The sequence below is a fragment of the Loa loa genome (assembly GCF_000183805.2).
Source record: "Loa loa unplaced genomic scaffold supercont3.158, whole genome shotgun sequence".
Classification (NCBI taxonomy): domain Eukaryota; kingdom Metazoa; phylum Nematoda; class Chromadorea; order Rhabditida; family Onchocercidae; genus Loa; species Loa loa.
Genome location: NW_018108338.1, coordinates 127,042 through 141,982, shown reverse-complemented (window position 1 = coordinate 141,982; position 14,941 = coordinate 127,042). Strand labels below are relative to the sequence as shown.

The window sequence follows — 14,941 nt, the reverse complement described above, 5'->3', positions numbered from 1 at the left end:
ATTAAAAGAATCAGTTTGACAAATTGGTGTTGTGAGATTTTTTTTTATTGTGTCCAGATACAATTGTACCGTCATCTGAGTGATAGAATGTTGCTACAAAAACCAGAACTTACTGAAAGACCGAGGTTTAAAAAAACAGTAAAATCAGAGAAAAGCACGTTGGACACATTTCATCCCAAAGATTTTGTTCTGAAATGTTCTTGAATTTTTTCGAAACATGACAGTTTTTTATGTTGATATTGTGTAAAGTCCAGATTTGAAATAACTGTTGCAGCGCTGTTGGAAAAGTGCGGGCAACACATATATTTTCGAACAGGGGCTGTCCAGTGTAAGTTCTCATTCTATCGCGAAATAAATGGAAACCTCTATAAATTTGTTTAAATCTATAGATCCAACAAATTGCCAAGGATATCAGCAATTGCTTTAATTACGACTAAATGCTGTAAATAATTTTAATAGTTACAGCCGACTCCAAAAGAACAACTGGATACGGAGAGAATCGCGAAACAAACAATATTCTATGCGAAGCAACTTGAAATGATTGTATAAATAGGAGAGAATTGAGAATGAATGATTTTTCTTTGAATAAATCTATTTGTTGCTGTTACTGACAAACAAGAAATTAGTTTTACTTTCTTCGCTTGATTCAGTTATCAAGACCACGATAGTTTTTTTGATACAGGTTAACTGTAGTGGTGCAGCCTGTGACTACATGCACTGATATTCATGACTTTTTTGCAGGGAATTATCTATTTGAAACATGAGATCATTACTTCTCATCGCCAGCTAGGTTTTCGATATCTTGGTAGTATGACATTAGTGCCATAGTTTTTCGATTTTTACGAATTGTTTAAAAACAATTTCCTTGGTGCTTCCATGCTGCTTACATGATGTTGGAATGTCTAAGGGAATTCTTGAAGAATTTTGTTAGGCAAAGGAAATGGTATAAAACAGTTTGGGCCTTTCAATACGAGCAAAACAGTTTGTTCGCCTTCCACTAATGAGACGTTTAAAATATTTGGGCGACGTAGCAATAAATTCCACGCGTTCATATTAATTTTAGTGCCCGGAGGAAGGGCATTTACGGGATTCCAGCTGCTAAATTTAAGAGATACACTGATGAGGAATGCCAAACATTACCTGAGGATGTGTTGCTTCGAAGATGAGAACTGCTTTTAGCATTTAATCTCATCCTAAGCGGAAACACCTGGGGAACACTGCTACGGACTTTTTAAATATTGTGCCATTACTGATTAAGATTTCGTAAACCCGTAACAGTGTTTTGAATATAGAAATCATGCAGCGAAGTCTAAACAACACCAGAGATCATAGATTTTTTGTTGAGGCAGAATATAAATAGGTTGATGGATTAATTATTTATCATTTCTTAAACTTAGTAAAACAACTATTGGTGTGATATTAATTGTAGTGATATAGTCGTTCGCTAGCCGTGTCTTAGAGTCATAAAGGACAGAGGTGAATAGATATTCGCAGAGATAACAATGTCTATAAAGCGGAAAAAGTTCGGTTTGTAGTCTTTGTTTTAAATGTCCACTGTTTCATCTATAATTTCTTACTTATTTTGATTAGAATAAACAAATGAGTTAAAAAGGAAACGTTATCAACAATAAAAGCAGAGACTGTTGAGAATGAGTGGAAATATTTTGGACTTTTGATAAAAAAGGAATAGTTTAGGAGATGATTGGGATGATATAGACATCGATGAGGAGGATGAAAAACACATTGAGGAGCTGGAGGAACAATCCATGGAGGAACGATTACAACTTAAAAAGATACAGGTAAGTTCATGGGGAGCATTCAAGCAATGTGTTACACGTTTCAAGTCTCAGTTTTTTTAAATGCTAAAAGCTGAGATATCTCTATGTGCTAAAATCGCCATCTAAAATAACGACCTGAGCACACAAATAAACCCAAGACAATTCTATCCAGTGTCATATTATGTTATATTATGGTTTGAACCTGTTTAAGCGTTTCACTAGAAATTTTGCCTTTTTTCCGTAAAAAGGAGATGGAGAAGAGAGAACAGGAAAGAAGGAAACGAGAAAAAGAGAAGGAGAAACAGCGCAAGTCACCCGCGAAGAGACCGAAGCTACCAATTGGTGTCCTTATCAATACTGACAGAAGCAGGTCTTCCTACCTAACCTAACTAGTTAGGAATAACTTTACCTAACCTTTCGATTAAGGGATCCACGTAACTATCCTATATTCTATTCCGTTTTTATGGTATCAAATATTCTACCCGTAACTTCATCTCCCAAAACATTGGGTAGAGTTTCTTATAAGTCCCTTCTGTCGGTTTTCAGGATTGCATCTTCGCAGTATTTCCAAAATGTTCGTTAAAGCTTGTTTAATACTTTCAACTACATAGGCAAAGGATATAATCTGTGCTGCGTTTTTGGCACAAGCATCATTTAGGAATTATGATTGGGAAGCAAATTTTCCGATGTTTGAGTGAAATCAATAATTGGTTGCTTGACTGAGAGGTACCAAACAGTCAAAAAACAGTGCGTAATTTAAAAAAAAAAAAAAATATGTTTCTTCTTTGGAAGTAAAGCAACAACCATTCTGATAGTTTCAAAGACTTCTATTTTTTTTTTAGGTATGAAGTCCTTGAATTATTGGGTGCTGGAGGTTTTGGAGACGTTTACAAAGTACGGCAAAAGGATGGGGCTGGAAGAGATGATGATACCTTTGCTTTGAAAACTGAAACAAATACCTCAGGAAAGACACTCAATCGACTGAAAGTAAATCCCTCAATTATTTTCGGAGATAGTATCTGTGAAGACTTGCAGAAGCGACTATTTTGCTAGTTTCGAAGATGGAGAGTATTCATTGTCTCATTGATTTATTTATCACTAAAGAACTGTTCATTATTATGCGGAAAACTCTTTTAATACTAATTCCCCTTCTGTTAATTCTTTTCATCTTCCCGTTTTCCGACCCATTTGCTACTATTCACAGTCAACTATGACCAACGTTGCTCTTTCTGCTAGAGTTCAACCCTCGAAGCTATTACGAAGACTTTTGCTTCACGAAATTCCCAGAAAAGTAGTCTAAATTAAGCAGCGGAAGATTTGAAACATTTCTTTGCTTTATAAACAGATGGAGATGACTATTTTGCAAGAATGTGAAAGTCTGCCGGAGGAGAAACGGAAGCATTTTATCAAAATGACTGATAGAGGTAAGACTTATTACAGTTAGTGATCAGTGTTATCACTAGTCTGAATCACTGAGGTGTCTGATGCATTCAGCAATACTGAGAAGAAGTTCATGAGGCCATGGTAATGGCGCTCTTAACATGCATTAGGAGAAAGTGTTTGGCAAATCAGTGGAAGGAAATAATAATGAAACGAAATGTATTTTCTTACTTATATATCTCATTCATCCACCAAATGTATTCTATTTTTTTTTGGCCAGGACGGACAGAATCATTCAAATTCATTGTGATGCAATTGGTGGGTATTAGCGTTGATAAACTTCAAAAACAACAACCTAAAAAACACTTCACGTTTGTCTTCTTATGCTTTCTTCTTCTCACGATTATCTCAAATAGCCGAATTCTTTGAGGCATTTTAACTGCCACAAACACTTCCAATTCCTTATCATAGTTCCCCTCCTTCTTTCGCTCTTGTCTACAACGCCCCAAAATCTCAAGCCGCTCGCATACCGTTTTTTTTTTTCGCCTGATTAGTGTTTGATTGATCCTAGAGTTACATGCGAAAACCGATCATAAACGTGATTGAATAGTACGGTAAAACTATTCAATATTATTTAGACTCTCGACCACCATAAAATTGAGTCTTCAAACTTTGGAAGGAATAGAAAATTTGCATGATCTTGGCTATCTACATCGAGACATTAAACCACAGAACTTCTCGATTGGTTTAAAAGAAAAAGCCAATGTTGTCTACGTGCTCGACTTTGGTATTGCACGCCGATATATCGAAAAAGATAGCAAAGCGATCAGGTTAGATTACATCAGTTTAATACTGTTGGATGAACATCGTTCGATTACATATCTTTATATCACTTATTTTCCGGTGATTAGCCTAATTTCATTCATTGTGTAATATAATAGGTTTACTAGCTACGATTTAAAATATTTCTGAAGAGTGGGATAATTTCAATCTTGGCCAAAAGATGACAGTGGTATTCAACATCTTGAGGTTACCTCGGAAAATGGTACGATTTCTCGGTACAATACGATTTGCATCACGAAACTGTCATCATTCACGCGAACAATGCCGAAGAGATGACCTTGAATCATGGGTATACATGTTGATCGAGTTCACGGAGTACGCATCATTGCCTTGGTCGAAGATGGTTGATCGTCACACTGTTTGCAGGGAAAAGGAACGACTTTTTGCTGGCTCATGTTTGTTTATTTCTTTTCCCTGGACGTGATGCTATCAAAAACTTCAAACTTGAAGTTTTGTAAATTAAGGAAATCGTTAGTTGCTAGCAATAAGTAGAAATATGCAAGTATATAAATCTTTAATTATTGTAACGGGGGAAACACTGAATGGACCTTTGTCTCGGGTCAAGTGGATGTTTGAGGAATCAGCTAAAAGTTGACTTCTAGTCCTCGATTTCCAGTCTTGCTCTTGTCAAAATAAGCCTTTGATTTTAGTGTGTTAATTTTTAGATACGAAACACATAGCAAGCTTACCAGAGGAAATACATAAGATTTTGAAATATATCAACGAGCTGAATTTCCAAAATACACCAGACTATGAGTACATAGCAACGATGTTGAAGCGAGCAGCAGCACGAAGACATGTCAGTATTACCGTCAAATTCGACTGGGAAGAGTCCGAGGTCTCTCGTAATTCAATTCCTTTGCACGGGAATACTATGAAATACTGAATAGCTCAACCAAAGGTAAAGTAAACAGAATGGTTTGAGGAATGGCACAGTCGGAATATCTCATAAGGACATTTTTCGTATGACAGCCGTGCCTACATCACGTATTAGAAGTACTTCACACTGAATGATCAGACAATTGCTGTGTCAAGAAAGTGGTGCTTGGCTAATGCGTAATGTTATTTTGAATTAACGGATATGCACGTCATGTAGCATTGAACTGTGATTTTGTGGCATCTTGACGTTGGTTTCAATTATCAGTTCTTTTCGGAAATTTGTTCGCAGTTTTGACGCATCCGACAAAAGGTTCTCAGTTGGGGAAGACCTGTTGGTCAGACAAACATTCCCGGTCGGAAGAGTTTGGAATTAAGTAAAAATTTATTGATAGCCAATTTATGGTCAATTTTGTAGAATAGCACGTCTAGAAAAATTTCCGAATAGCTGGAAAATTGCTTATGTAGAATAACACTGTAGAGCGAAAGGCATGCTGATAAGAAAATGGTTAGCAGTGATGATAAATGCAAAATTCGAAACGAGAAATCGGAAGGCCGCAAGTCAAAGAACACCTAGTGAGAGCTAAAAGAAATCATACGGATTCCAAATTCAAGTTTTGGTTTGGTTTGCAACATAAAACTTATCTCTACCAATGCGATGAATTTTTGTCTGATAAACTTCTGGTACTACCGCTTGGTTGCAAGTAGTGAAAATATGAAGCATATTTTGAGCTATATTTGCAACCTGCTGAATTAGTAATGTTGATATATCTGCCACTCAACTGTGAACATTTCAAAATTTTGTTTCAGGTACACGATCTCGAAGAATAAGAATCATAAATGTAAAGAAAACGCATATATTAATTTTATTTTGCTTTGTGTTATTATAAACAAATCCACAAATTATGCACAAACATATGTGGTGGAAAAGTTGACGCCGGAAATAAGGCTTTTTAAATGATGTTTGGCTTTGGTAATTTACAAGAAGACTTCGTCGATCTTTAGACAAGACTGACGCGTAACCTTTGAGTGTTATTAAAGTATTTTATACGGTCGACCCAGAATCATAGTCGCTAGAATTAGCCTAGTCACAAACTTCGTCATCTCGTGATTTAAATTTATTTGCCAACCAACTGACTTTATTCACAACCTGAAATTCACAGTGAATTGTTATTCGAACATCCAATAAGGTCAACTCACAAATCCATTCCAAATTTTTCACTTCACCTAACTTCTCTAAAGTTAGCTGTGACTTTACAATTCAAAATGACCTCTTCTTGTGCTAGATTGAAGCACATCGCTAGCAATGCCATCCCAAATAAAAGATAAACTGAAGTTATCACAAGCTTTTTCTGTGCATCCTTATCGTTCCCCACTGAAGCACCAGGAAATTTGTCACCAAATCCTGGATAAGTCGATGCTTGAGATAAAGACGGAAAAGATTTGTGTAATGATTTGAATCATAAAGAGACAAAATTTAAGTTTAATTTACGAAGATCTTGAGGGACCCTTAAAAGTTTCCAGAGAAAGCTTTGGAAGTTTTTGCATGGAAAAAAAAGTTAAAAAAGTAAAGTTCGAAAAAAGTTCAAAATAAAGTTCAGAAAATGCACATTTTCTGGAAAGTTTCAGCCAAAAAGTTTAAGAAAGTCCGAAATATTTTCCTCAGTCATATACGGTATGAGGTCTTTGAACGCTTTATGGTCTTCCAATAAGCTTAGAAAAATTCTATCATAGATTTCAAAGATTCGAAAAGTTTGAAAAAGATAAAGTACCAATAGTAGTCAAGGAAATGTAACAAAAGTAGAAACTGTCGAGGAATGTCCATCCTTCCCAGAGACAGAACAATACCGAACCAGCCACCAGATAAGCGAACATTGTGAAGAATACCAAACTTAGTGGTACAGAAATACGTTGTAGCTGTGCTTCCACGCTCTCCTTCACCTTAACTTATCATTTATCTCATTATTTGATTTCACAGTTTCTCTTGTTCCAGAAATTTCAAAACTTCGAATATCTGTTTGCTGTTTAAGTCTGAGTTATCTAAGCATGCTCCTCATTGGTCTTCTTTTTTAAATGACGTATTCATTTTTCGATCAGTTCTGAGATCACAAACAATCTTTTTTCACCACGGCCATCCTGGTTGTATTCCAGTGGTTACTACTTGTAGAAAAAAAAGTGGCAAGGCGATTACTTCAAGTTGTTCGATCTGTGCACGAGCTGTTAGCAAATCTTGTACATTGGAGCTAAGCCGAAACGAATTTCCGGACAACTCCGTATTTATATCCTGCAGCATTATGAAATAAGTGTCTGCTATTTATGGAATTATAGATGTGCAGAAGTTGTTAACAGAACTTTTCGTTCAACATTTAAATCAACTTGCCCGGGCCAATCGAGAAACAAGAGAGTTGACATGGCGCAATTCCGCAGCTTTGCGCCGTTTGTGCCATAAAATAAGGCGATATTTGAGTCGCACTGAACGTGCATAGAGAAATCGGAAAATTTTTGCCATAACATCGCCGATATTCGTTAAGAAAAGTAACATTAAAGGTATACCTGAAGAGAACGTTCAGTTAGACTTCAATGAAAATTGGGGAGCCATAAGAAAGAGGACAAGTGACGACGTACCGATAATTGCGAATAAAATGGTTAGTGTTTTGCCGAAATATGTTTTAGCAGATGTATTACCATAGCCGATAGTTGTTATGACTGTTAACGAGTAAAGGAAGGATCCAGTGAATGTCCACTGAGCCGATAAACCATATTCCTGCAATTTTCTTACTAGCTTAAAGTAATTTTTGAACAGCACTGGTTTCAAAACAGTAAATAGTATGTTCGGTATCACGAGCTTGCCCATTTGATGCCAAGTATTGTGAACGACAAAGTATGTTCTCTTATTGGCCGTTATGTGGAACTTCAGAATGGTTCGATTTTGCTCACTGGATAAATTGTTACATTAGATCTAATCTAGAAAAATGTCTATTTCATGAATTAAATATCATCTGAGTTAATGATATTTCAGATTGAGTTTATTAATGCAGAAATCACTGCTCAATTCCGAATATCAACAAGCTCAATCTGCAAACTTGTCTTGTTTTTAGTCAAAGGTTTACTAGATTCAAGTTCGAGTTAATTAACTCGAAAAGATGATAATGTCAACGAAATTTAGTGATAGGGTTCACCAACCTTTCCGTCATAACCACGTTTGATTGCCCACATACACTTGCGCTGGAATCGTCGCACTTGAGCGTGAACTGTACGTTCCCATTGTGCACGATCCAATTTGTTGACCCTAAGTTGTTATTTCCTTGAATTCCAAATTCAATGACAGAAAAGTTTCAATGTTTGGTACAGTGATCTTGAAAAATAGGCCCGTAAATCGTTGCCGTTAGATCAGATCATCAACGTCACTTCTTTGATCAAACTATTGCATCGGTATCTGTAAGATGCTTCCGTAGCTACACTATAAAAATTATTATGCCTCGGTGGGTAAGATGCAATGACAAATACCTAAAAGTAGCATTCCAGGCGATATTGACAGCTTTTTGTCTCGCTGTTGTTACTTGGCCTTGTATGAACGTTTCATGTGGTCCTTCTACTGCTCGAAACACAACTGCACCAAGCAGCGCGTAACCAATGACCTAAATTGCTAAGCGTAATATCATAATGACCAGAACTGCATATATATCTGGTATCAGTGTCGAACTTGATCGAAATTTATGTCCCGGATAAGCCTTACGCAATCCTGGCTATTAAATCATTCTGTTCCATGCGTATATGAACTTCTTCCTTCTTCGTTGATAAGAAATATAAAAATATATGGTGGAACACTTCGATACTAACCAGCGCACACAATCCAACATGAGAAAAAAGAATGCGATGATCCGTTTGATAAGGTTGATCACTCGAGTGACCTTCGATCTCCGATGATTTCTTCGTGTCATAGATAATACGAGGACCAATAAATGCTTCAGTTTTTCACCACAGTTAATCCGTTAACGAACTGGACTAAAATGGGAGAAGCTGACTGATTACTGGGCCGGAAGAAAATGAAAACGAAGAAATCTTTTCTTTATTCATCAACGAAAGTGGCCTATGCGCTTGGAAATGGGCAAGAATGTGTCTGGCCCTGATCGAGTGCGAGCAAATGGAAGAGCAGACAGCAAAATCTTGATCTGGAAGATGTCGTCTCTAAGGTCTTCTTCCTCTTTCTCTAAGCCTACGAAAATCCCATCCCTCAATTACCGCTATGGCCAATATCATTGTGGCGGGTTTTCACGAACGAAGATTGGGAAAGGCTTGCTTCAGCCACGCTTGCTCCAAACGCTGCAAATGTGGGTGCATCCTTCCCAGCTTGCCTGCACAGTGAATTTTTTAATGAGGCACAGCCTGCGTGGAACTGGTTCTATCCTTCACTCCTAAGCTTCATCTACCAAAACCTAGCGAGCTTTGACGATGACAGTGAAGTTCTCACGATGTAGATTTTGTGAGAATATTTTTCTCTTAGATCAGTGGTCCCCGACCAGGTACCAGGTACCACTTTCGCTTTTTTATTTGTAGCAGGAACCACCAAATTTTATTGATTTTGAAAATAAACATTAATCAAAGCTTTTGATGCATTAGTTTATCAAACATTAATAAGAAAACTCCCTACTCACTAGGTCGTTGCCCTTGCGGACCATATTTTAGTTCTCCCACCCGTTGGGAACTACTATCTCAGATGGATGGCCTTATAGGGCTAAACGAGCTCCACCTGCCGGTTTGGAGCTAGAGTTGTTTTTCTCTAAGATAGTTGCAGACAGGCTAACGAGCCCACCCTGCCGATGGATATGCTTTGTCTGACCCTTCAATTGAGACATGTTTGGTATGGAAGGCTTTATCGGAAGTATATACCGTTCCCATCATAGCTCGCAATCTCATTAGGTATCACTGCAATGATCCTGTCAACAGACAAATAGGCACACATATGCGCATATGCATGCACATATATGCATGCGATGACGAACATTTTTATCTAAATCAGTGAGCTCGGAAATCTAAATCCTTTAGGGATTAACTTTGAATAGGACAAAGGTCATCAGAATATATATTTCCTACGTTTCAAATCTGAATTTGCGGTGGAATTCTCTCGAAAGGAATATTTCTATATTAGCTCGATACCAGCAACAGAAGAAGATATTTCGGCGCATATTACATTGCTTCTGTTTATCTGTGGTATTGTCATTTGAAATTCTGGTTCTGCCAGTCAAGTATGCCAGGAAGGATTTCTTGTGTGAAAAGGGTAGTACAAGCAAATAAGCTTAAGTCTGAAGATGGGATGGATCTTTGTGGATGACAAATGGGTAGATAATCGATGTTCCTTTCTTTTCCCTTAGCAAAAAGCTCTCTGATAAAGGGACACAGTATTTAGCCGTTTTGTTGTAAGTGACAACTGTCGCAAATTCCGATTCGCGAGACTCCAACCATACCTCAAACAAACAAATAAATAATCAAATAAATTTCTTGTAAATGAATGTTCCAAATGTTGTGAATCATTTAGCAAATTTGTATTCCTTAGATTTATTTCCCGTTTCAATCCCCATATTTTTCTTTTATGTCTAAGGACATTTCCTTTATGTCTTTGTTTAGAAATGCCTTTGTTAGCAATTGCTTAAAATATCTATCCAAATTCACATCTTAAACATCTCCTGTTCCCCCAAAAAATTCACATCCTTATCTTCTCGTTCGATCTCCTAAGATGCTTAATACTGTAATTGAACGTTACAGTTTTCAGTGTAATGATAGCAAAACCACTCCCACTTTTTCCATATATAAGCTGTATTGAGTGGACGAAAGAGGTTCTTTTCGACGATCAGTTCTTCATTATTCTGGATCAGTTTGGATTATTCTTTTTTCTCATCATTATCAGCAGTATTTGTCGTTTTTGTGACCTTACCCTTGACAAGTAAAGAATCAACTCTTGCCTTTGTCCACAACGTACGACACACGTACATCATCCACATCGAACTTGGTGCAGCTAATACTTCAAGTAACCTCAATTCTTCTCCTCTACAACCAACGTGTAAAAAAATCCCCTGCTTGTTTCCAACTATTGACTGACCGCAAAATACTTCAGCAAAAATCCACAACAACAGTGATTTTTTTTTTTGATCGAATGGATCGCACACAAATCAATTTTCTTTAGAAAAATCAAAAAGAAAAAGTAACTAAGAGTAAAAATTGGACTGGTGACAAAAACTTGGGACTGATGGCACCAAACAGTTCCGTGTTGCTATATATGAAGAATTCTTCCGGGAGGATTTGAAACGGGAAAAGAAAGGGACATTGGAGCAAATGAAGTGAAATATTGCAGATTAATGAATGAGTTAGAAACCAGTACAATGTGGTGCCTAACAAGCCTTTTGCCCCTTTGCTATTACCATACTTCATGTTTTTCAGCTTTTTAAATGTCCGTTGCAGTAATGAATCAATTAACCACTCGATGAAGCATTATTCTAGCACAAGAACCATACATTTGGAACATTTAGGAAAAATGATTAAGTCGATTCCATTCAATCAGTTCGATTCTAATCGTGAAAGGAAAGAATCAGTTTACTTTGGTAGTGATAAGTGTCCAAGACGAAAAAGTCATACCTTAATAGGGTGTGTTGAAGTAACCATTCACGAGATACCAAGTCGCACGTTAAAAAAATGTTCTCACGTATCACAAAACATTCGAACTAAAATATTAATGGAATGAATTTTATTCCCTATAAAATTCATTGTGATTGCGTCTTTTTTTCATCAAAACTTTTTTCAAACTACAATTTTTATTATACCTTTCTTTTGAAGTTTATTTTCCGGAAATTAGAAATTTTAGGCATTTACTTGCCCTTTTTACGCACTCATTCATTTTCTTTTTATTTTATTGCCAACTTCTGGTTTTCCCCGCTTGCACTTCTGGTGTTTTAGAAACATTTTAATCTGAACAACTGAATTTAAATTGTTTTGTCATTGTGATCAATGTTATACTCCATATCACAGGACTTGAAGTCAAAAACAAAGTTCAAGATGGTTGGAAAATGTGGATATACTTTTTTGAGTACTGTAGTCTCAAACTAATCCATTATGGAATTTCAAACGGGAGAAGTATCAGTTCTTCTGTATCCCCCACAAAGTTATCGGTTAACATCTAATTGCTTGGAAAAGTATTCTTATACTTATTTCAGAGAAGGTAGAAACTTGAGGAAGTTTAAGAACAAATATCTTCTGGGGAAGGGAAGTTAAACTGATGCAAAGCAGAGCGATAAGTAACTGAATAAATAGATTAGTGGACTAAATTCACTGCTTATCTCGAAAAAGAAAAAATGAATTCATACTTAATAAATAGTTAAGGACTTAAAATAGTACAGAAATCTAGAAAAATAGTCTTTCTTAAAGGAAAATATCGGAATGTTGTTGATGTAAACAAATACCTCCAGGTTAGGACATCGTCCAATTTCAAGTATTTCTTTTTAAATAGAAATGTCAATTTGGCCAATCAACTTGCCAATGTTAACTTCTGATAAACTGTTTTGCACTGGCGAAGATTGTCAGAAGTAGGATCCAGTAAGGGCAAGATGGATACTTTAACTGCAAAGCTAGTTTTTCGATGTGTTTCAATTGGAAAAAGCACCGATCGTAGCATCGCTAAAATTTGTCAAAAATCGCTTGGTAAACAAAACATCGTCATTTATTCGACTGCATAAAATTGTTATACAAGTAAAATGTATATTACACTTACGGATCGGTTGGTCATTCATTCATATCATATTTTTAAGTAAATTTAATAATTTGCTACTGGGTAATTCTGTACTACTCAAGTATATGAGATAAGCTAAAAATAATTATTTGCATAATTCATTGTTTTATTAAAAGGTTACTTTATTCTAGCAGAGTGAAAGGTTCAACTAAAGAATTTTTCGATCTCTTTTCCTCTTCCGCTATTTCCCACTGTTTTAATCCAAGAGTTATGCGTTAGAATTACTAAACTATGGTTAATAAAGCTATCATTATCTACTGAGCATAATTTCAGAAGTATGGCAAGAATCTGGTTATTCCTCTTCTTGTTCTGCATTTCAACAACCTCAGCAATAATAGTTTTGTCAGAACAAATTCCATACTGGGCTGGAGGTACTTCAATTAATTCACCGTTTGGAAACAGATTACTTGAAACTGATCAACAGCTAAGCAACTTGGGACTCCTCAGCCCAGGTAATCTTGCTGGCCCTGGTTTGGGGAATTTAAGTTTCGGTGGCCTTCAAGGTCTCAATGGTCTCCAAGGTCTCAGTGATTTGCAAGGTTTCGGGGGCTTGCAAGTAATCCAAATACCACTTGGTAGTGCTGTCAACAGCAATATCTCACCCTGCGCGCCGTGCATAATTTGCTCACCGCAAAGTGCGTCAATAAGTAGGTTTATTTCCGCATTTCGAACTATTTATTTGAAGGAACATTATTTTAATTGAAAAATGATGTCCATGCATGATTCTATCAACACTACTTGCAGATTGTATACCCATACCAAAACCGGCACCTATACCACTCAGTGGCCAGTTTTGCTGCTGTTGCACATCTGTAACTGGATCGACAGTTGGGACCTTGAACAGAAGGAAGTAATTCAGGCTCTGCAGAACAGAAAGAGCTGTTTCAGATGTCAAAACCATTGACTGTATATAATATATTCGATAATTTTTCTAATATTTATGTTTGACAACTCTTACACCAAAAGACCCATAAGATATCGTCCAAACATCCATAACTTATTCGAAGAAGTAAAGAATGACAGAAGAGCGATGCGTTCTATGATCACTACCGCTAATATTCCCAAGATTTAGTGCAAAAGATTGAATTAAGCAAGTTTGGGAAAGTCTTCGTCATCTTCTATATTACAATACATTTACAATATATTGCAATTGTAAACATCTAAATAAAGCTTTTTTTTGAAAAGAAATTTCAGCAGAAATATCAAAATTTTTGAAACATTTTTGTTCTGTTTGCTACCAAATTTATAATGCAGTGTTCACATCCGTGGTACTGTAACAATATCTCTTCTTTCAGTTAATATTACAAACATTACTCATATGGCTTAAAGATGACTCTCATCACTTGTGGAGATATTTTTTGTGATGCAAAACAAGCTTACTGATTGAACGTATGTCGTACTAGAGCATAAGAATGCTAGAGGAAGCAAATTCGGATAAAATCCGAAACTAAGGATCCAAAACATAAGCCTTATTATCTAATTTAAAAGAGTAATAATGAAGTGGAAATAGTTAAGAATGTAATTACACAATGACTATAGTTCCCAAAAACTACGATGATCAGAATCGGCACATCCAAAGAAAGTTGGTGCTTTCTAGTCATGTAAGATAAACTTACCGATGAGTCGCATAAGGATACTTTTGTTCAAAAAAAAAAATTTCAAAACGTTTCTAGAGTCGAAAAACCGTACGTCAAACGTTGCTTGCATGATTAATTTAAAGAAACCAAAAAAAAATTCTGCACTCTTGGTATTTTCCTCGAAATTCCAAAATTCAGATTATTATAATCCATTGCAATCTTTTAAAATTAAGTTTTTGAAAAGTCAGATTTTTTACTCAAACTAGTACATTCTAAGGATAGTCAATCGTCTACTTGGTGCACTTGTTATTCATCCTTCCCACCCTAGTCAGATCCTCAACGGTACAATTAACTGATTAAATAACATATATGCATATGATGGAATAAGAAGAGCACAGCTTTACTCTTTGCTACTTCTTTATGGTCGCTATGACAAAATATGCACACCAATAGGATGTAAGGCACGCTTTGTTAACCGAACTTGATTCAGAAGTTCTTTACTGATAATGAGTTTAACGGATTTATTTTTGGCTGGAAAATGTTGACGTTGAAAATGAAATTCTGCAATTAGCGTTAATGCAGTATCTGCAATCTGCGGGTTTCAGAGCTCCCAAACCAAGATACGCTTGAGATTACTTAAATCAAATTGTTAATAAAATAAAATGAAAAATAATTATTGAAAGGTGTTTAGTCCACAAGTTCACATAAAT

At 36.2% G+C, this 14,941-nt stretch overlaps 3 protein-coding genes across 3 annotated transcripts; 2 read left to right on the top strand and 1 right to left on the bottom strand.

Moving 5' to 3' along the window:
* Positions 1 to 1,695: 1,695 nt before the first annotated feature.
* On the top strand, positions 1,696 to 4,887 carry LOAG_03044 (CK1 protein kinase; the record flags this gene model as incomplete). Its single annotated transcript, XM_003138581.2, has 8 exons — positions 1,696 to 1,799; positions 2,027 to 2,148; positions 2,621 to 2,765; positions 3,124 to 3,217; positions 3,448 to 3,529; positions 3,797 to 3,988; positions 4,188 to 4,396; positions 4,667 to 4,887. Coding segments are annotated over 8 exons (1,169 nt in total), but the record flags the coding sequence as incomplete, so codon positions are not given.
* A 1,074-nt stretch (positions 4,888 to 5,961) lies between these two features.
* LOAG_03043 (hypothetical protein) lies at positions 5,962 to 9,776 on the bottom strand (the record flags this gene model as incomplete). The annotated part of the gene is made up of 11 exons (XM_020446199.1): positions 5,962 to 6,027; positions 6,149 to 6,282; positions 6,650 to 6,818; positions 7,069 to 7,161; positions 7,288 to 7,430; positions 7,503 to 7,641; positions 8,061 to 8,166; positions 8,385 to 8,515; positions 8,718 to 8,842; positions 9,120 to 9,232; positions 9,691 to 9,776. 11 exons carry the CDS (start codon positions 9,774 to 9,776, stop codon positions 5,962 to 5,964), a joined length of 1,305 nt encoding a protein of 434 aa, XP_020303428.1.
* A 3,155-nt stretch (positions 9,777 to 12,931) lies between these two features.
* On the top strand, positions 12,932 to 13,508 carry LOAG_03042 (hypothetical protein; the record flags this gene model as incomplete). The annotated part of the gene is made up of 2 exons (XM_003138579.1): positions 12,932 to 13,301; positions 13,399 to 13,508. The coding sequence occupies 2 exons, from the start codon at positions 12,932 to 12,934 to the stop codon at positions 13,506 to 13,508; spliced, it is 480 nt and encodes a 159-aa protein (XP_003138627.1).
* Positions 13,509 to 14,941: the final 1,433 nt, after the last annotated feature.